Genomic DNA, 20276 nt, shown 5'->3' with positions numbered 1-20276 from the left:
ATAAGTGAATGTATGGCTTGTGATAGTCTTGTGAATTTGACTCTAAGATTGTGCCCCCCACCCGCACCCCACCCCATGGCTGTTGCTGGGTCCTAAGGAAATGATCCCACAAACTGAAGTTCAGAGATGTTTCCCCAGAGTTTTGGTATATTAAGTAAAAGGCAGGAATGGCTGCTTAAACACTTAATTCACTCAAAGGAGTATTAGATGTTAAGACTATTACACAAGCAAATACTAGCAACAAGGATAAAGTCACAGTCACTGTAGCCAGCCTCTCAGCCTTCTAGAAGCTAGGTGATTAAAAAAGAAACTAAGAGACACCTGAGTGGCTCCATTAAGCATCTGCTTTTGGCTCAGGTCCTGATCCCAGGGTCCTGGGATCGATTCCCACCCACAGCAGGCTTCTTGCCCAGCAGGGAGCCTGCTCCTCCCCCTGTGTGAGCTCCAATGTGTGCGCACTCACTCTCTCTCTCTCTCTCTCTCACAAACACACACACACAAATCTTTTAAAAATAAAAAAAAATGAGGGGCGCCTTGGTGGCCAGAGGGTTGAGCCTCTGCCTTCAGCTCAGGTCATGATCTCAGAATCCTGGGATCAGCCCTGCGTCGGGCTCTCTGCTCAGCAGGGAGCCTACTTCTCCCTCTCTCCCTGCCTGCCTCTCTGTCTACTTGTGATCTCTCTCTGTCAAATAAATAAATAAAATCTTGGGGCGCCTGGGTGGCTCAGTGGGTTAAAGCCTCTGCCTTCGGCTCAGGTCATGATCCCAGGGTCCTGGGATCGAGCCCCACGTCGGGCTCTCTGCTCCGCAGGGAGCCTGCTTCCTCCTCTCTCTCTGCCTGCCTCTCTGCCTAGTTGTGATTTCTCTCTGTCAAATAAATAAAATATTTTAAAAAATAAATAAATAAATAAATAAAATCTTTAAGAATAAATAAATAAATAAATAGAAACGAAACTAAAAAGTAGCTTTTCTAAGACCTAGTTTTGACTACCTTGTTCTCCCAAACTGTAAAAGAATAACAACAGGCTTTACTGAGCCCACTTCCTTACCTACCTTTTTTATATGTAAACAGTTATTTCCCCAACATCCAAGAGGAGAATACGTTCTTTTAGACTGCTCAGAGAGGCAGGATGAGCCTGTCTCACTATTTTGCCCAGCTTGGGGCCAGAGTGGTAATGACTGATACTGCTCTCCATCCAGTCCCCCCGGATGGCAGGGAAATAGCCAACGGGAAGGTTCAGGGCTCAATGGTTCTTAGTTGTTTTGATGCTTACGCTGGGGGGCGTGGTTTGCCTTGGCATTTCTGTCACTCTCACAGTGCTTTTCTCCTTTCTCCTTTCAGTTTGAAGGATGACCTCTAGGAAGAAAGTGTTGCTGAAGGTTATCATCCTGGGAGATTCTGGGTGAGTGTTTCTCACTGTTTGAACTAATGTGTTGGCTAGGATTAAATGTGAACTCCTTGAAGCTGGTGCCCTCCATGCTGACATTTGGCAGTTTCTTCTCTAATAGCAGGGCAGTAGGGCCCTAGGTCTCCTGCTTTTTCAGGCACAGCAGCAATTTGAATGATCTCTTGTTCTATAACCCTTCCTTCCCTGTTCTTTGGCATGATTTGGGGGAAAGGGTAGCTGTTTAAATTCAAGAATAGTCTCATGGAATTCCTTTTTTTCCGAGTTGGTTAGACAAGGGAGTTCTGTTTATGTACATTTGTTGCCACTGACCTCGTGCCTGCCAGTCGTGGGTTTGGGGTGTGCTGTGCAATATCCTCCCACTGCTATGCCAGATTTGGGCCTATATTCCAAAGAGCCTGGGTCTGGAGAACTGGATTCTGATCCTAGATCTGCCACTAAGTAAGTAACCAGCTCTTCAGTAGCTGTTACGGTTCTGTGGGAGACTTTTCAGACTCAGCATCTGAAGTGACCTTTGAAACCTTAGACCAACTAGAAACTGTGTATTTTTTTTTAATAATAATAATAAATGCAGGTGTACCTCCTTATCCCAAAGCTCCCTGCCCTTTAAAAAGGCAATGGTTTTCTACCCTGGCGGCTTTTTTAATTGCCTGAGCAGCCTTTTAAGTTAGCATTTTTCCAGACCAGTGGGTTGGGCCTAGGTAGCAGTACTTAAATACACACATCTCTCTGTCTCTGTTCCTCCCTTCCCCTCCCTTACTCCTGATGACTCTGGTGTGCTGTCAGAATTGAAAGAGGTACTGTTTCAGCCCCAAACTTGCCTGGAAAGAATCATCAGGCCTTTATTTGATTACAGATCTCCTGGCTTTTCCCCTGAAAATTCAGATCCAGGTGGCCTGGGTTGGAGAACACTGCCCTAAGCCATAAATGTACTTCCCCGTCCTCTGCATATGAAAATGAATGTTCCTTAGTGGGAGAGGAAGGTGTTCCCATTGACTCTGAAGGCTTTTGTATTGTCTTCAGCCTGCCCTAACTAATCTCATCACCCAAAGACCCCCACATGTCGTCTCTTCCTGAGTTTTCTTACTGAAAAACATCTCTGGAGGAGCATACTCTGAGGAAATTCTGATTTGGTGTAGAATATTGATGCTTTGTCCACTTCAGATTTTAAACTTGGAAGCAGCAGGTGGCTTACTGGTGTGTATGTCTGCTCGCAGCCGGTGACTTCCTCCTGTGCTATTACTTTCTTGGATTGAATAGCAACCCCTAAATGGAAAGACACCCAAGACAGCAGAGATATTTTTGGAATGGTGGAGTGATCTTACTGCTGTAGCTCCTTTCAGAAGGAGAGTATTTGCTGACATCTTTCTGGAAGGAAAAAAGTAATACTAGTTTCTACCATCTGAGTTGCTTGTACCAAAGCTTACAAGCAGCTTTTCAACATCTGGCCCACATCCGTGCCCCATGTTTTTATCCCAGGAGAAAATACAGTCTCGAATGAGTAACGCTGGGCAGTTGGCTGGGGTAGCTCTCTATTGTGATCACAGTTCTTGTTCTCTAAGGTAGGCCCGTATCTTCAGAGCTTCAAGTATCAGAATCTGTTTTCCGTCCCTTCCTAGTTGACCTATATTTGTGGTTTTCCTCCAATTTCAGAGTTGGTAAGACATCACTCATGAACCAGTATGTGAACAAGAAGTTCAGTAATCAGTACAAAGCTACAATAGGAGCAGACTTTCTGACAAAGGAGGTGATGGTGGATGACAGACTAGTTACAATGCAGGTAAGCACACGTCTTTGCCGCTTTGCCAGCCAAGCCTTGTTCATTTGGTCTGAAACGTTTGTTCATGCCTAGGCATTTCCCCTTCCTTTTCTTTATTTCCCATTACCATATTCATGGATAATTGGCCGCAAGTAGGATTGCCAGATAAAATACAGGACTTCAAGTATGACCCAGATATTGCATGAGACATACTAGAAAGTTTTCATTGTTTTCCCAAAGTTCAAATTTAATTGGAGTTCCTTTTTATTGTTGTTGTTGTTATTTGTTGTTTGTTTTTTTTTTTGTATTTTGCTGAATTTGACAACCTACAGGCTCTGTCTTGCTGTGTCTCCAAAATATGTAACTCATTCCTTTCTTAATATCCCTGCATAGTATTTTAGAACTAGGAGAGACCCAGAACATCTTTGGGTCTCTCCTAGTTTCTTATAGTAGCTGTTCATGTAGTTTCCCTATTTTTCTGGCTTCTCTTGTCTTATCTATAGCCACCAAAGTTGTGTTTCTGTTAAACCAGCTAGCTTTTTTGTGTATCACCGTAATTGTTTAGGGTTTTTCCCTGCAACAATTAGGCTAAAATACACATTTCTTCATTTGACCTTTTGAAAGGCTTTTCATTCTGGCTGCAACTGTTCTTCACTTTTTTGTCTTGCCAGTCCTTCCACACCATGTGTTGCTCTTAAACAAACCTGTCTTGCACCTGTCTGCTTGCATCCCAGCTCCTTTGTCCCATCTTTGTCTTCATCCCCAAGTCTCCAACTTTTGTCCCAGGTTGTCTTCTGAAACTCCTATCTTCACAGCACTTGTTTCTTCCTGTGTTAAATGAGTTCCCTAGCAGACTAGGCCTCTAGAGACAGATGTGATTTTTTTTTTTTTTTGAGACAGATGTGATTTTTATTCCACTGTAGTCCTAGAAAACACCAGGCTTGCCCCAAAATGTTTGAATGATCCAAGTGTTACAGGTAGAGGTTTTTACAGACATGAACCTCAAGCTGTGACATGCTCCCAGAGGATGAGGACTCTGGACATTCCTTGACTCACACATCCAGGATGGAGCTGATATGGATTTCATTTCTCACCTCCCCCATGCATACACACAGAGGTGTTCAAAATATGTCTACAGTTTTAATAAACCAAGCTTGAGAGAAAAAGAAATTTCCAGATTACAGGAAAGAAGAGGGAACCGAAAGCTAGTGCTAAGCTTGGGGGCTTCTGCCATGATGCTTGTCAGGTTTATAACCAGACTAGAGTTTAATTGCTCGCCAGGGGCAGGAGATGTGACTGCAAAGGTGGGGGAGCTAGAACTCCACTAGCACACTCCCCTGCGGAGACATACACACATCCTCTCTCCGTCTCTCTCTCTCTCTCTCTCATTCTCTGTCTCATTCACTCTCACACTCACCCAGGACTGTGGAAAGTTGTGAAAACGGGATCAAATACCCTCAACCCAAAGAAGTGGCAAAGCTCCTCTATGAAATGTGCTTGAGGCTTTGCCTCTTTGCCTTCTTGTTGGAGACTCTCAGTTCCACTGTGCTCATGTCTGGGTTCTGAGCTTATACTCTGCATTCGACAGAAAGGTTAAAGCCTTTGACATAAACCCATAATGCCTGTCATTCCTGAGGAAAGCAGAGATAAGACCATTCTATAGGAAGACTTTCCACCTCAGGACAGAAGATGAGGTCATAGCCACATGAGGAAATAATGTACCACAAAAAATGTTCACAATGACTAGAGATTTTTTTTAAAAAGGAATTGAAACCATAATGGAAAAGGATACTATTTTTAAAATGAGGATATAGAGAACTTAAAACTTAAAGAAGTGAAAACGTGGTCATTGCAATAAACCAAATGAACAGTTAACCTGCAGATTAAACACAATTGAAGAAAACAGTAAGCTGTGAAAAGTGAGCAGATTACCAGAAGACTCAAAATTGCGAACACCAAAAACAAAATTGTAAGAGCAACTAGAGAGAGAAGAAAAATTACTTAAAAAGGAATGTCAGAGGAGTTCTTGGGGACACCAGGAGGGAGAAGGAAATGGAATGCCTTTAGGATGCTGGCATCAAGTACTACCTGCAGATTTGACGTGCACACCAGCCAGACTGAAAGCTGGTCCCTATACCAGCAAGAACAGCTGTCGGGCCAGGCTGTGGCTTCGACGGCAGTGTGGGCTGATTTCCGAAGTCAGAGCCCAGCTCCTCCTAGGTGCAGGGCCCCACATGCCCTACTAAGCTGGAACCCTGCAGCGCTGCACTGCTGGAGTGAACAGCACCTGGAGAACCACGGTCAATAGACTCTGGAAACATTGGGGAGAGAACATGTTTCTGAAAGGTTGAAACAAAAGCTGGCCCTCGCACTGTTGCAGCCAGCTTGAAAGACTTAGAAGGAGATGAAAACCATGATCTCTGGATAGAGGCATCATCTTCCTAGATCTTGAGGAATCCTCACATATTTTTCACAGGCTTTTAGCAGTGTGCAATAGGATAATCCAAATAAGAAAACAAGGCAAGGGGCGCCTGGGTGGCTCAGTCGTTAAGCGTCTGCCTTCAGTTCAGGTCCTGATCTTTGGGTCCTGGGATCGAGCCCCGCATCGGGCTCCCTCCTCGGCGGGAAGCCTGCTTCTCCTTCTCCCATTCCCTCTGCTTATGTTCCCTCTCTTGCTGTATCTCTGTCAAATAAATAAAATCTTTTAAAAAAAAAAAGAGGGGCACCTGGGTGGCTCAGTGGGTTAAGCCTCTGCCTTCAGCTCAGGTCATGATCCCAGGGTCCTGGGATCAAGCCCCGCATCGGGTTCTCTGCTCAGTGGGGAGCCTGCTTCCCCGCCCCCCCTGCCTTCCTCTGCCTACTTGTGGTCTCTGTCTGTCAAATAAATAAATAAAATCTTTTAAAAACATAAAAATTAAAATTAAAAAAAAAAAAAAAGAAAGAAAACAAGGTAAGAACCAATGGAAAGCTCCCTGATCATTCGGAGTGGTTTTTGTATTTAAAGGAATAAGGCAGTCTTACGTATCTGTGGAGAGAGGAAACTAAACAGGTGGTGTAGGTTAATAGAAAATCTAAAAATGAAATACAATAATCAAAAGGTGGATATCCAAGAATGTTTTTAGCATTATCCCCTAGAAGAGGGCTAAAAGGAAGAATGGTAGGAAAGAGAGGTACAGACAGGATTCAGTAGATAGGTCAGACTTCCTTTAATCTCAAAATAAAGAGAATGAATCAGAGATGGTATTTGCTGAGAATTTTCCAGAATTGATGTGGCACCAGTCCGCAGATTCAGGAAGCCCAGATTCCAAGATGGGTAAATAACTTGACATACCGTAATGAAATTGCAGTAACAAAAGACAAACTCGAAAGCATCCAGAGGAAGAAGATGACCTTAAAAAGGAACAGGAATGAGGCTGACAGTTGACTCTCAACAGTAACAGAAGAAATCAACAGACGGTGGAATATATTCTGAAAGAAACCTTCAGCACAATGTTCTGTCCCTGCTAAAAATATCCTCAAAGAATGAAAGTGTACTTCCTTAGGTTCTATGGTGAAAATTCTAAATGATGTACTTCAGGCAGAAGGGAAATGATTCCATTTAGAAAGATCTGAAATAAGATAAACTGAGATAAACTTTACTTGTATGCAAATCCTTATTGTTAGAATTATGACCCTAATAGTAAGAGTATGTAACTTCCAAACTATCACACAAACCAGGATTAGACCTATGTAATTTAATATGTTGGGGAAGTGTAGTAGTTGCTGTGGGTGGTTTTTTTTTTCCCCCCAATTCCTTATATTCAGGAAGAAGCTTGGAATCAGCCAGTATTAAACATTAGATGGAATCTAGTATGCAAGAAAAGTTAAAGGTAACTTACTGTGAAGCCATGGTAGTTTAAACAGTGTGATATTGTCAGAGACATGCAGATCAAGGGAACAGAGGGCACACAGACAGGGCACACCTAGCTGGACACTGAGTAAAGAGGCAGCTTCCAGGAGAGTAGGGAAAAGGGGGAGTTATACAGTAAATGGAGTGGGCCAGTGGTTTTCTGTTTTGGATGGGGAGTAACCAGAGGGTTCAAGACCTGAATGGAAGAAGTACAAAATGAAAACTTGAGAAATGAAAATAATTTTTTTACCTTAGATGTTTAAAATCGAGAAAGCACAAATCATAAAAGATTAAAGATCGATAGTAGACCCCATTAAATTAAACATTTGAATAACAAGATTCCCAATAAAACCACAGACCAGACAAAATGTTGATAATGCATAGTAGTATCCAGTCAGCAAACAGCCCCGTGGGTAACTGGACAAAAGACATCACCAGGCAGCTGCCAGAAGAAACCGCTAATGTCCAGGGGTTTGATTCAGGGAATTAGACATTTAAAAGGTGACAGGGCAGGGTGGCACTGCTGTAGACTCAGGGAATACTCCCTGCCTCCCTGCCAACGCTGTCCGAAGATGCGCTTTGGAAAAATATCCTAGCAGTCGGGTGGCTTAAAGAAATTCCCCGTGGTCCTGTGACTCCAGATACTCCTGGCGTTGGTTGAGTGAAGTGGATGTCAGCCCTGACGGGCAGCATCCAAGTGACTGTGCTGTAGGGCTGTGGTGTGCCACAGGGCCAGGAGAGCTGGGAGAAGGACTACAGCAACCTCGTCAGGCCCTCTAGACACACAGTTCAGGCAGGTGGTGCCACTGCTCTGCCGTCATGAACGTTGGATTTGATCACATGGCGGGCTCACAGCATGCTGGAAAAACAAGGCTGTGCAAGAGTCATTATATTGAGCCTGACTGTTCAGAGAGACTTTGTAAACTTGAAAATTTACATAAAAGCTTGTTGGAAATGGAAATAATTTCATGTGGGTGTTTCACAGACAGGCAGTGTTGCTCTGCACCACTTAGGAAACCTCAAGTGTTTGCTGTTAAGTGATCTTCCTGAAATAAGAGAAAAATAAAACCTTGTCCAGGCCTTTGAGATAGCACCAACTTCTCTAGAACTAAAATTAGACTTGAAGTAAAATAATAATACTCGGTAAGTGTCTTATTTCATATGGAAGCAGCCCAGCTGTCCATCTGCAGGTGAATGGATAAAGAAGATGTGGTACTTATAAAAAAGAATGAGATTTTGCTGTTTGTATCAACATGGGTGGGCCTAGAGAGTATCATCCCCAGTGAAATCAGTCAGACAGAAACAAATACTATATGGTTTCTCTTATATTTGGAATCTAAAAAAACAACAGACAACAACACAAAGACAGAATCATCAGTACAGGGAAGAAACTGGTGGTGGCCAGAGGGGTAGGGATGGGAAATAGGAGAAATAGGTGAAAGGGATTAAACTTCTGCTCATAAAATTTTAGTATATGTGCTGCCGAAGCGAGCACACTTCTGCTCATAAAATAAGTAAATCATGGATATGGGGGGAAAGTATCCTATTTCAATATAAAGTATCATTTAAAATTACTGATCATAAATAGTAACATATATTTATCATCAGTAGAACTAAAAGGTGGTCATATCACAATATTTTAAAAGCAGAGAGTCCCTCATGTAGAAAGTAAATATTCAGGGGTGCCTGGGTGGCTCAGTGGGTTAAAGCCTCTGCCTTCAGCTCAGGTCATGATCCCAGGGATCTGGGATCGAGCCCCACATCTGGCTGTCTGCTCAGCAGGGAGCCTGCTTCCCTTCCTCTCTCTGCCTGCCTGCCTCTCTGCCTACTTGTGATCTCTGTCAAATAAATAAATAAAATCTTTAAAAAAAAAAAAAAAGAAACTGACATTATGGTGGCACTGTTAGTATTTGTCACATTGGAGTATGGGTAAATAGATACATGGGTATGCTTTGTAGAAAATAAGATACCTTTTTTTTTTTTTTTTTTTTAATTTATTTATGACAGAGATAGGGAGAGGGGGAACACAAGCACAGGGGAGGGGGAGGGGGAGAGGAAGAGGGAGAAGCAGGCTTCCCGCTGAGCAGGGAGCCTGATGTGGGGCTGGATCCCAGGACCCTGAGATCATGACCTGAGCTGAAAGCAGACACTTAACGACTGAGCCACCCAGGCATCCCAGAAAATAAGATATTTCTATTAAAATTCATATTAAAATATTTAAAAGATTACAGTCATAGGACTGTACTTTTCTAGGTGTGAAGATAAATTAATTTTGAAAGTTGCTAAGAGGCCGCCTGGGTGGCTCAGTCAGTTGAGCACCTGCCTTTGGCTCATGATCTCAGGGTCCCGCTTTGGGCTCCCAGCTCGGCGGGAAGCCTGCTTCTCCCTCTACCTCTAACCCCCCCCCACCCTGCTTCTGCACACGTTTTTTCTCTCTCTCTCATATAAATAAATAGAATCTTTAAAAAAAAAAAAAAAGTTAAGAATAACCACAGTTTTCAACTTGACTTCTTAGTGCCTTACTCTGTCTTCTCTGTGTATGAGCGTTCCAAGTACCCATTTGGTTCTCTCAAGAGTCCTAGAGTTCTTACGTAATTCTCCTCTTGGGATTCTGCCCTAAACAAGCAATCAGAAATACAGAAGAGGCTCTGTAAGTTAGCATTCATTACTGAGGTCCTTACAGTTGTGGAAATTTGGCAGCAATATGTTTTTAAAGAACAAGAATAAAATTGCTCTCTGAGTTTTTGGGCAGCAGTAGAGGTGTGAGCTGCTGTCAGAGAGCACTGTGATGTTTCACGTGGGCAGAGAGGCGGGTGGGGCGGAGCGCAGTGATGCGTGGTGTGATATTTCAGCTACATAAAAACCCTGCGGTGTGGATACCTAGAGTGACAAATGAGCTCGTGAAGATGGTCTTTATGTGGGAGGGTGCCCGGTGTTTCAGGGGGTTTCTGGCTTTGGCTTTACTTACCCAAATGTCTACATAGTAACAGTGTTACTCCTCTCATGGGGTGGGGGGGGGATTTTTGTTTGTAATTTGTCAAAGTCTAGATTTAAGTTCTTGTTTTTTCCTCCTTTCTCTTCATAGAAGTGGTTGTCTATTTCTACTTTTCTTATTGTATGACCAGGCTCTTGAGCTCCCCGCTCCATCCATCAGCCTCCCTGTTAATGACGAAGGGTTCCCTTTTTTCACTCGGAGACATATATTCACTGTAGGACGTTGGAAAAGCAGAAAAGCTCAAAAGCAGACATCACCAGCAGTCCTTGTACTGGTTATCCACTGACAACAGAGATCGAATTTTGTCTATACATACATGCTTTGTCTGTTGTATTGGGAGTTGCTTGCAGTTCCCCATCATGATGAGAGGCAGGTAGGATAATTGCCTTTGAGTTTGTTCGTATGGCTCTTCGCGCTTACATGGAAGTCGTCCTCACTTCCCTCTGGTTCTCTTTGAGTGGCTGCTGCCTTTACCAGTGGCCTGAGCACTCCTGTGCCCCACACGGACATTCAGGACAGCCTCCTACCTCTACTCCACAGTCAGGCCGACGTTCCATGGCTGTCCCGGCAAGTCCTAGTTTAGAAAGGTTCTTGCCAGAGTGAAGTGTATGGAGATAGTGTATATAGTGGTTGGTTCCTGGGAATGGAGTGGGCTGCCGGGGTCAGGCTCCCTGCTCTGGGAGTTGTGGCCAAGAGTCCTGGCAGCCACGTTTTCATGTACTGGTTATGGAGGGTCGTGCACATTGAGAGAAAAGGCTGAGGCAGTCTTCTCAGAACTGTCCTCCTCTTAAGAGTAACGCTTGGGCTCTTGACTATTTGACAAAAAGCTGAAAGGTGCACTTTTGCTCAGCCCTGACATTGGTAACCACAGTAGTCCCCTTCCAGGCTGCTCTTGGCCAGTCTGTGGGGCAGAGTTTAGCGTGTGTAGTCCTATTGCTTCATTGGACCTTCTTTAGGGGTTCTGAGTGCTGTTTCCAGCCCTGCAGTCCGTGTTTAAGTTCTGGCTCAGCCCCTGCTTGTGGTAGTGTCATTTGAGCCAGTCCCCAAGAGTAAATCAACTGTCTGGATTGGTTTTTAGGACACATTAGGTTTTAGGACTCATTTCAGAGAATATTTTGGGAGGTGTTAGGGGATTTAGTAGAACATCATGAGCTTTGATTACATTGGTAGTTTTAAAGAAAGGCAAATTCCACATCACTGCCCTGTCCTATGTTACGTCTCTTGTGCATATTTACTTATTCTAATCAAGCATCATAACCTGGTCCTCTGTGGTGCTCTTCCTACCTGAACTGGGAGCGCAGTCTGTGTATGGCCTAGGGACACTGGGCGGGTTCCGCACGTGCTCCGGATCTCTGGAGGGAGGCACCACTGCTCACAGGGGCGCTCAGCCATCCTGCAAAATTTGCTTCTGGGAATAAAACTATAGTGACTCAGTCCACACTCCCATTTTGGTTTAAACCCTGGGCCTTTTGGGGTAGTTGGCTGGTGATTTAGACGTAAAGTTGGCATTTATTTGAGTTATAAAGGATGGTCCAATTTCTTACATTACTCTGAGCTCAGTGGGTTCCCTGCGAACAGTGAATGCACCTGTTAAAGACCCCTGTCAGCTAGAAGTAATGGTTTGCTGCTTCTGACCCAAGCACTTTCTTAAACCAGGTGACTTGCTGAGAGGTGTGGAAACTATTCCTCAGAACACTCATCATCTCTAAGGCTGACCAGGTGGCCTTGTTAGGGATCTAGGGCAGTAAGGAAATCCATCCTTGCTCTTGAACTTAGCATGGCAGTGAACGACAGGAAGTTCTTTGAGCTGGTCAGTAGTACCTGGTGTTCTTTTGATTAAAAGCTGGCTTTCGCCTCTATTCTAAAGTATGTTTTTGTTGTCTTTCCCCTCATCTTTCTCTGTCAAGTGTTTTTGTTTGCTTTATTATTATTATTGAGTCATAATATAAATAAAACAATGATTTTCAGCTAAATTTTATATACAGTAAAATATGTAGATTTAAATGTACAGTTCACGTGTAATCACCTCCCTATGTATCCATCACCTGCAGAAAGTTCCCAGAGTACCTAGATCTTAAGTTTACATTGTGAATTTTACATAAATATCTCTTCATTGGACCACCGCCCAGATCAGGATAAACACATTCTCTAGCAGGGTTCAGACTGGGTGCCCGCGCCCCATGGAACATGTGCTCACACGCACCCTCTGTCCGGGCGGGGTAGGGTACCCAGTGCTGCGCTCTGCTTGCCAAGTCCTGCAGTCTGCAGTCACTTGGCTCTCAGTGGCTCCATGATGCAGCGCGTTTCCTCTGGTGTCCCCCACTCCTAGTGCTGGGCCCCCCAAGGAATAATGTTCTGTCTTCCACAGATCTGGGACACAGCAGGCCAGGAGCGGTTCCAGTCCCTCGGTGTGGCCTTCTACAGAGGCGCAGACTGCTGCGTTCTGGTGTTTGACGTTACTGCCCCCAACACATTCAAAACTCTCGATAGCTGGAGAGATGAGTTTCTCATCCAGGCCAGTCCCCGGGATCCTGAAAACTTCCCCTTCGTTGTGTTGGGAAACAAGATTGACCTCGAAAACAGACAAGTAAGTGCTGAAGATAACGGGAATCTTTCGTGTGGAGGCTTAGGAATCTGCCCTCATTTAGGTCATGGCTCCTGGGCCTTCTTTTGAAAGTGGCAGCTACGTTTTAGATGACAGGTACTGTTTTAGCTTGGATTGGTAAAAAGCCATGCTGCCTAAGGACCAGTCCCCAGTGTGTGTGTGTGTGTGTGTGTGTGTGGCCCCAGAGTGGGGTAAAGCGGAGGGATAACTAGCTAGTTACCTGCCCAGCCTTTGGGCCTTGCTTCCTAATCTGCTCAAGGCCTACCATTTTTCTTTCCCCTGTGTCAAAACGGGGACAGTGAAAGTCCGCGGCGGTGTTCCCTTTGCAATTAGGCCAGCAGAGGACCAAGTGCATTTTGGGGAGTTGCCTGTGCTGGCCACCGTTTCAGTTGCCATGAAGTAATTTGACTTCAGGCTGGTTGCAGTGTGCATTTTGGTCTTTTGGATTTAAAGGCAGATTCCATTTAAAGCCTGGCTCGTGCACTTTTTACTTGGGAATCTTTCTTGGAGTCCGAATCTTGACTTACGTAACAGGAATACTCTGGGATCATATGATAGTGTACCCAAAAGCCCTGGCACCTGGAGGAGCTTGGGGAATGGTGGCTTTCTGGTTGGCCTGTTGCTGTTTTCTTCTCCTGTGAAAGGCACTGGCTTCTAAGGTGACCTGTGGTTTGGTGGGCTCTGTGCAAAGCCCAGATGGCTCCAGAAAAGTACCTGTGGGAATGTGAACTGTCTTCCGGTCAGCTGCCTTTGAGGACCAGAACCCAGGAGACCCGGTTTAAGTGCCCATGCAGTCTCAGGCCGGCTGTGACTTTGGGCCATTGTCTCTGCCCTCTGAGCCTCCATTCTCCTTCTGCACTCGGAAGGAGGGAATTGGATTTTGTCCTTCTCGAGTGCTCCTGCACTTCAGGGGCCCGCCTGGATCTCCGTGTGTGTGGAAGTTTACACTTTGGGCTTTGAGTAAAATTGCTCTGGTTTACTTTGAAATAGCATTTCTCTTGGGATTGGGAGCATGGACTCTTAATTATAGCTTGGTTTCTTTCTGGCCATTGATCTCTTTTTCTCCCTTTCCTAGGTGACAGTCCTCTCGTTCCTGAAAGTGGGCTGGGATGGGGAAGGAATTCGGGTGGGAGAGGCGGGGGTGTCAGTGAGAGCTGCAGATTCTGTGGCACAGGTGATGGAACCCTAGCAGTAATGGGCAAGGGACTGCAAACCTGACGACCAAGCTGCCAGGCATTTCCTGGGCTGGGACCTCTGAGGTCCCAAGAGGAACAGTTCTGTACTTCCTGGGCCAGCCTAGCTCCTTTCATCGTCTGCCTAGAAGTGCAGCTAAGGGTCAGAAACCAAGGATTATAGAATGGGCTTAGGCGTGAGGCCTAGCTGTGCTACACAAAGCCTGCAGTGTGACCTTGGACAGGTCTGCCGCCCCCTTCCTCAAACCCCTGCCGCCCTCATCCAGTCTGCTGCTTTCACCTGTGCTCGCGGCATCTGTCAGGAGCACACGTACACCCTGTTTCCTCTTCCAGGTGGCCACAAAGCGGGCACAGGCCTGGTGCTACAGCAAAAACAACATTCCCTACTTCGAGACCAGTGCCAAGGAGGCCATCAATGTGGAGCAGGCGTTCCAGACAATTGCACGGAATGCACTTAAACAGGTGGGTCTCTTGCAGCTGTCTGGCTCCCTCTGGTGACTGACCATCGGCCTAGCCCCTGCCTGGCTTTCTTGTCCTTAATCTTTCTTAGCTCTTGTGTAGCCAGAAAAACCCATGTGTTTATCTGGAAAAGTCATGAGGCATTCCGCTAAAGCTTCCAGAAATTCCACTTGCTTGTGAACAACCTGTACAGTGCGAGGGCAGCGAAGATGCGCTGAGGCCACCCTTATTTGGGGACGTTCTTGTTCCCCTTGCATGCTGTCGGATGAGACCCCTAGGAGCCCTCGGTCAGATGGCTCCCTCTACTGAAAGAGGGGACAGACCCGTCATTAGATCCAGTTCGGTTTTTGTTTTGTTTTCCTCATCTCTGAGCTCGCGTACCCTCCTCTGTCAGATACTTGCTGCGGGGTGGTTGTGAGGACGGAATGAGACGGGCTCACTCCTGAGTGCTTGTGTTTGATCACCAGAAGTTCTAGGAACTGTATTCCTTGAGTGAGGTCTTCTTTCTCGTGTATGTTGTTTACTCCCCTGTTCTTGTTGGCATAAGGGAGTGGAATGCTCTGTTGATTCAGCCACTCTTCAGGGCCGGTGAGTTAAGACAGATCGTGGGGCACCACCCGTGCTCTGTGATGTCAGACTCAGGAGCAGGTGAGTGTCAGAGGCGAGACGCGCGCCAGAAGATGCGGAGAGCTTCTTGACGAGGCACGTGGTGGCTGTAAAGGGCAAGGCGGGTTCTGTGAGCTCCAGGAAACTGGGTTTATAGAAAGCACCGCTTCTCAGCAGGCCAGGGCATCTGGACCTCTGGGCAGGGAGCTAACTTGGTTGTTCCAAGGACTGGACTGCGTGTTCTGTGATGAAAGGTATCGATGCACCCAAAATGCTCGGAGCCCCCGCTGAGCGCCCCTGATGCTAACAGGGTGCGGGCCTGACGTGTTTGCCACCCGCTCTCCCCCTTCCTTTAACCAGCCTTCCCACCTAGGTCAGGAACCGAATATGCTTTTCCTCATGTTCCTACGCTTGCGTGCAAATCGAAACAGGTCTGAGGAGTTGTTTCCACCAGCTCCCTGTTGACTGGCATCACCATCAGTTTCTCTCTCTGAATATTGCTGTCCCGGTAGCCTTATTAGAATGCTTTTTTGTTCCTGCACGCTAGCCTCTCAGGAGTAAGATTGTTAGATTGAAAGGTATATGTGCTTTCAAAAGATGGTGCCAGATTGCTTTCCTCGAGGACGGCAGTACTTCAGTCCTTCCTCTTCCCTGCTCAGCAGCAAGTGGCCGGCGCCATCTGGAACTCCGCTGCGGCGCTGCCTGTCGCTGGGCCCCTGCCGCACGCCGCCAGCACCTGGCGCTGGCCCGGGTGCCCATCGCTCCTGTGAGTGGGGGTTAACTTGACCGGTGTTGTGAGTGACTTTTCCAACTCTTGTCTTCCTGGGGCATAGGCAAAAGTAGTTTTTGTTAGGTGTGTCACTTCAAATGTCTGGGTTTCCTGCGCCAGATTATTTATTGTCTAATTATAACTGTTACTATTTATTGTCCAATTCAACTGAACTTATTTTGGTTTATGGCAGGAAATTAGGGACTCGTGTTTTTCTTTTAGAGGGATAGTCAATCGTTTCAAATATTAGTTTGTTAGATTGTTAGATAAACCACTTTCCCCCATGGATTGAAGCATTACCTTTGTGTACTAAATGCTTATGTATGTTGGGATCTTTTTCTGGTCTGCCCAGTTTGTTCAGCAGCGTGCATGTTCCTTGCCTGGACCGTTGTGATTTGACTTCCTTTATGGTGTAATATCCCCTCTGCTAGGCAAGTCTCCCTCCACTGACAGGTGACTAGTGACTGACAAAAAAACATTTTTGTGTGTTTTTTTCTTGGCTATTTTGGTGCATTTTCCTTTTAGTCTGAGATTTTTATTGCAGTTCCACCTTCTTTCCTCACCCCTCCCAAATACAAAACCTTATTGAGATTCTGTTTGTTATTCCGCATTAGAGCTGTCTTACTGGTGTGCTCTGGGTACCATTAAAAGTATTGCAGACTGGGGAGCAGAACAGCAGGCTTTATCTGCCCTCAGTTCTGGAGGCCAGAAGCTTACAATCAAGGTGCCAGCAGATTCCGTTTCTGCTGAGGGCGCTCTTACCAGTTTTTGCAGACTGCCGTCTTTCTCCTTGTGTCCTCTGGTGCGTGGCTTTTCCTCTGTGCTCACAGAGCGCGAGAGCAAGTGTGAGCAAGTGGGGAAACACACACACACGTGCACGCACGCACACACTCCCTGTGTCTCTTCTTAGAAAGGCACACTCAGGGCGCCTGGGTGGCTCAGTGGGTTAAGCCGCTGCCTTCAGCTCAGGTCATGATCTCAGGGTCCTGGGATCGAGTCCCGCATGGGGCTCTCTGCTCAGCAGGGAGCCTGCTTCCCTCTCCCTCTCTCTCTGCCTGCCTCTCTGCCTACTTGTGATCTCTCTCTGCCAAATAAATAAATAAAATATTAAAAAAAAAAGAAAGACACACTCATCCTGTCAAATCAGGACCCCACCCTTAATGACCTCTTTTCACCTTCATTACTTTCTTAATCCTAATACTAGCACCTTGGGGATTAGGATTTCAGCGTAGAAATTTTGGAGAGACACAAACATTCAGTCCATAACAGCTGTTATTTTAAGTCTTCTGTGCTGTCCTTCAATAAAACTGTATCATTTTTCACATCCTTTGCCTTTCATATTAAATATATTCCTAGGTGCTGGTGGGAATGTGAAATGATGCACCCACTTTGGAAAGCAGACTGGCAGTTCCTCAAAAAGTTAAACGTGTCACCCTATGACCCAGCAGTTCCACTCCTAGGTGCATACCCAGGAGAAACCAAAACCTGTCCACACACAGTCTCATACATGAATATTCGTAATAGCATTACTCATAACAGCCAAAAGGCAGAAACAAACAAGTGTCCATCAAATGAAACAGCCAAGATAGGCCAGTCTGTTAAGACAGAAGATGTCAGTGGTTGCTAGGCCTTGAGAGTGTCTGGGGAGTGACTGCTGATAGGGGCAGGGTTTCCGTGCTGTGAAGAGAATCTGTGGAATTAGTGGGGATGGTTGCTCAGCTTGTGAATATACGACAAACCACTGAACTGTACGCTCCGTGGTCTGTCTCAGTAGACCTTCTTCCCATGTGTATTCCTTGGAGGTTTTTACTTTTATAGAACAGTTCCTGTCACATAGGTTCTCAGTGTTTAAGTGACAAACTATTTTCTTAAACCAGGAAGTGGACAGCTGCTGTGCACTGGACCCATGTTATTTCAGCAAAAAGTCACACTAAACTGACCACGGTCCATCTCCTGTGACCTCTCACCACGGTTGCTGATACAATTCATCCATAGCTGGTTTCTGAGTATGCAGCATTTAGAGGCAAAACCCTCCTAAGCCTTTGAAAGAAAAAGAAAATGGAGGGGTGCCTGGGTCGCTCAGTCATTAAGCGTCTGCCTTCAGCTCAGATCATGATCTCAGGGTCCTGGGATCAAGCCCCACAGCGGGCTCCCTGCTCAGCAGGAAGCCTGCTTCTCCCACTCACCCCACTTGTGTTCCTTCTTGCTCGCTGTCTCTCTCTGTCAAATAAATAAAAAAGAAGAAGAAAAAGAAAGTGGACCGTTAGTCCAGAAAAATGAATGGCAAACAGGGAACTAGAGGAATGTTTTGGAACTGAGAGGGCAGGTAGCACTCATGCTCCAGCCCACACTTGCCTTGTGGAAGTGCTGAGAGCTGCCAAAATCTAGCCCGTGTTGACGTCTGACTTCGGAGTATTGGCGGTGGTATGCTACGGAGCGCTCAGAAAGCGTCTGTGAGCTGGCTGTGGTCCCCAAGCCCCCAGATTTCCATCGTGACGGTGGAGAGCGTGAGTCAGCTGTGTCCTGACTGCTCAGCGCCGATCACTGCTCTTCCTGCTCAGTTTCTGTCTTCACGTTGTCGCCAGGTTATCACAAAACCTGTCTCGCCCTTGCTTGGCCCTTGAGAGCTGAACACCTTCTGCCAGAGCCCTTCCTTCACCGCTACGTCTGTCCCTAGCCCCTGCCCACCGAAAGCTGTGGGAGAGCACCACTGAGGCTGCCGCTGAGCTCGGAGGCTCCCTGTACCCTGAATAACAGACCTCTCTCCCTCTCTCTCCTGTGCAGGAAACAGAGGTGGAGCTGTACAATGAATTCCCTGAGCCCATCAAACTGGACAAGAACGACCGGGCCAAGGCCTCGGCGGAGAGCTGCAGTTGCTGAAGGGGCAGTGAGAGCAGAGCGCAGAGTCCTTCACAAACAAAGAACACACTTAGGCCTTCCAACACAAGCCCCCTCTCCTCTTCCAAACAAAACATAAAGTCATCTCTCGAATCCAGCTGCCAAAAGAAGCCCCATCAAACACACCCTTACACACACACACACACACACACACACAGCCCTGACACAAGCAGACTCCAGCCCAGGCCTGTGATGACTCCATCGGGGTCTGCCCACCCACCACATCAGCCCTCGTATGGCAGCGGGACAGGCAAGCCGTAGAAATCGTTCTGGTGTGGAGTCGGCATCGGAAGCTTATTCTTTTCATCCACTGGGGAGAGAGAACTGTTTACAGTTAATCTGTGTCTAATTAGTTATCTGATTTTTTTAACGGTCTTGTGGTCTTTTTACCCCCCACCCCAACCCCCCCCTCCTGTGAAGGCTACCACTTGGGAAGGCTGGTGCCCCATGCTTCATTACAGGCTCACACCCAGTCTGATCAGACTGAGTTTTGTATGTATCTGTTAATGCTTGTTACTTTTAACTAATCAGATCTTTTTACAGTATCCATTTATTATGTAATGCTTCTTAGAAAAGAATCTTATAGTACATGTTAATATATGCAACCAATTAAAAATGTATAAATTAGTGTAAGAAATTCTTGGATTATGTGTTTAAGTCCTGTAATGCAGGCGTGTAGGATGGAGGGTTGAACCCTGTCTGGATTGCAGAGTGTTAGCTACTCAGAATTCAGAAATCCAGCTAGAGGCAGTATTCTGTACAGTAGACACAAGAATTATGTACGCCTTTTATCGAAGACTTAAGAGCCAAAAAGCTTTTCATCTCTCCAGGGGGAAAACTGTCTAGTTCCCTTCTGTGTCTAAATTTTCCAAAAGGTTGATTTGCATAATACAGAGGTGTGTACAATGGATAAATGGCCGTTTCAGAAATTAAAATTCTCATTTTTCCTCCCCTGGCGCCCCCGCCCCCCCACTGCTCCATATTTGGAAACTCCCCTATTAGGTCAGCATCCTACTGATAAGAGGAAAAGGAAAATCCTAACAGATCTGTCCTAGTGATTTTACCTTTGTTCTAGAAGGCACTCCTTTCAGGGTTGTGGTATCCTTAGGTTAGCAAACCTTTTTCTCCTTTTCCCCACCACCTCCCAGTATTGCCCACCATTCATTAACCTGTTTCTTTGGTATGGAACCCTGGCAGTACTGCCCCCTCCCTAGGATCTGCCCCTGCATTGTAGCTTGCTTAACGGAGCACTTCCCCTTTTTCCAAAGGTCTACATTCTAGGGTGTGGGCCAAGTTCTTCTGTAAAGAGATGAACGTGATGCCAATAAAATGTAACAAGATCAAAGATCATCTGCCTTTGCCCTGTCTTTTTTCCTTCTTCTGGACCCTTGGCTCAGTAGAGACCATGTTAGCTAATCCTGGCCAGTGCTTTATCAAGCCGAAGAGCCCTCCGTAACTGGGCACACGGGGTGCCTTTGAGGCAGAAAAGTCGTGTCATGTCCAGCCCTGCAGTGCCTGTCCCTAGTTTTTGGTTTGGGTTTTTTGATCACAGTGATGGGATGTGGGGACTCTGAATGGAGAAAACACTGTCCCTGTAGAGGACCAACTATGAACTGCGTATGAGCGCTACCTTAGCCTTCGTGCTCTTCTGTTCATGGTTGCTGGCACTTAGATACCATAGTTCTGGATTTCTGATTC

General features: G+C 46.0%; 1 protein-coding gene and 1 pseudogene across 1 annotated transcript in view; both read left to right on the top strand.

The window, feature by feature from the left end:
- RAB7A (RAB7A, member RAS oncogene family) overlaps positions 1-19928 on the top strand; it is a 72175-nt gene extending 52247 nt beyond the window's left edge. The window contains exons 2-6 of the mRNA XM_045990899.1: positions 1342-1402; positions 3059-3185; positions 12417-12635; positions 14180-14308; positions 18465-19928. Of these exons, the coding sequence (XP_045846855.1) occupies positions 1350-1402; positions 3059-3185; positions 12417-12635; positions 14180-14308; positions 18465-18560 (624 nt within the window). The 5' untranslated portion in view covers positions 1342-1349 and the 3' untranslated portion in view covers positions 18561-19928. The remainder of the gene's footprint in view (positions 1-1341; positions 1403-3058; positions 3186-12416; positions 12636-14179; positions 14309-18464) is intronic.
- LOC123932561 lies at positions 6017-8513 on the top strand (annotated as a pseudogene).
- Positions 19929-20276: the final 348 nt, after the last annotated feature.

Source organism: Meles meles, chromosome 20, assembly GCF_922984935.1.
Source record: "Meles meles chromosome 20, mMelMel3.1 paternal haplotype, whole genome shotgun sequence".
Classification (NCBI taxonomy): Eukaryota; Metazoa; Chordata; class Mammalia; order Carnivora; family Mustelidae; genus Meles; species Meles meles.
Note: the sequence above shows the minus strand (reverse complement) of the source record. Positions and strands in the feature narration are given on the sequence as shown.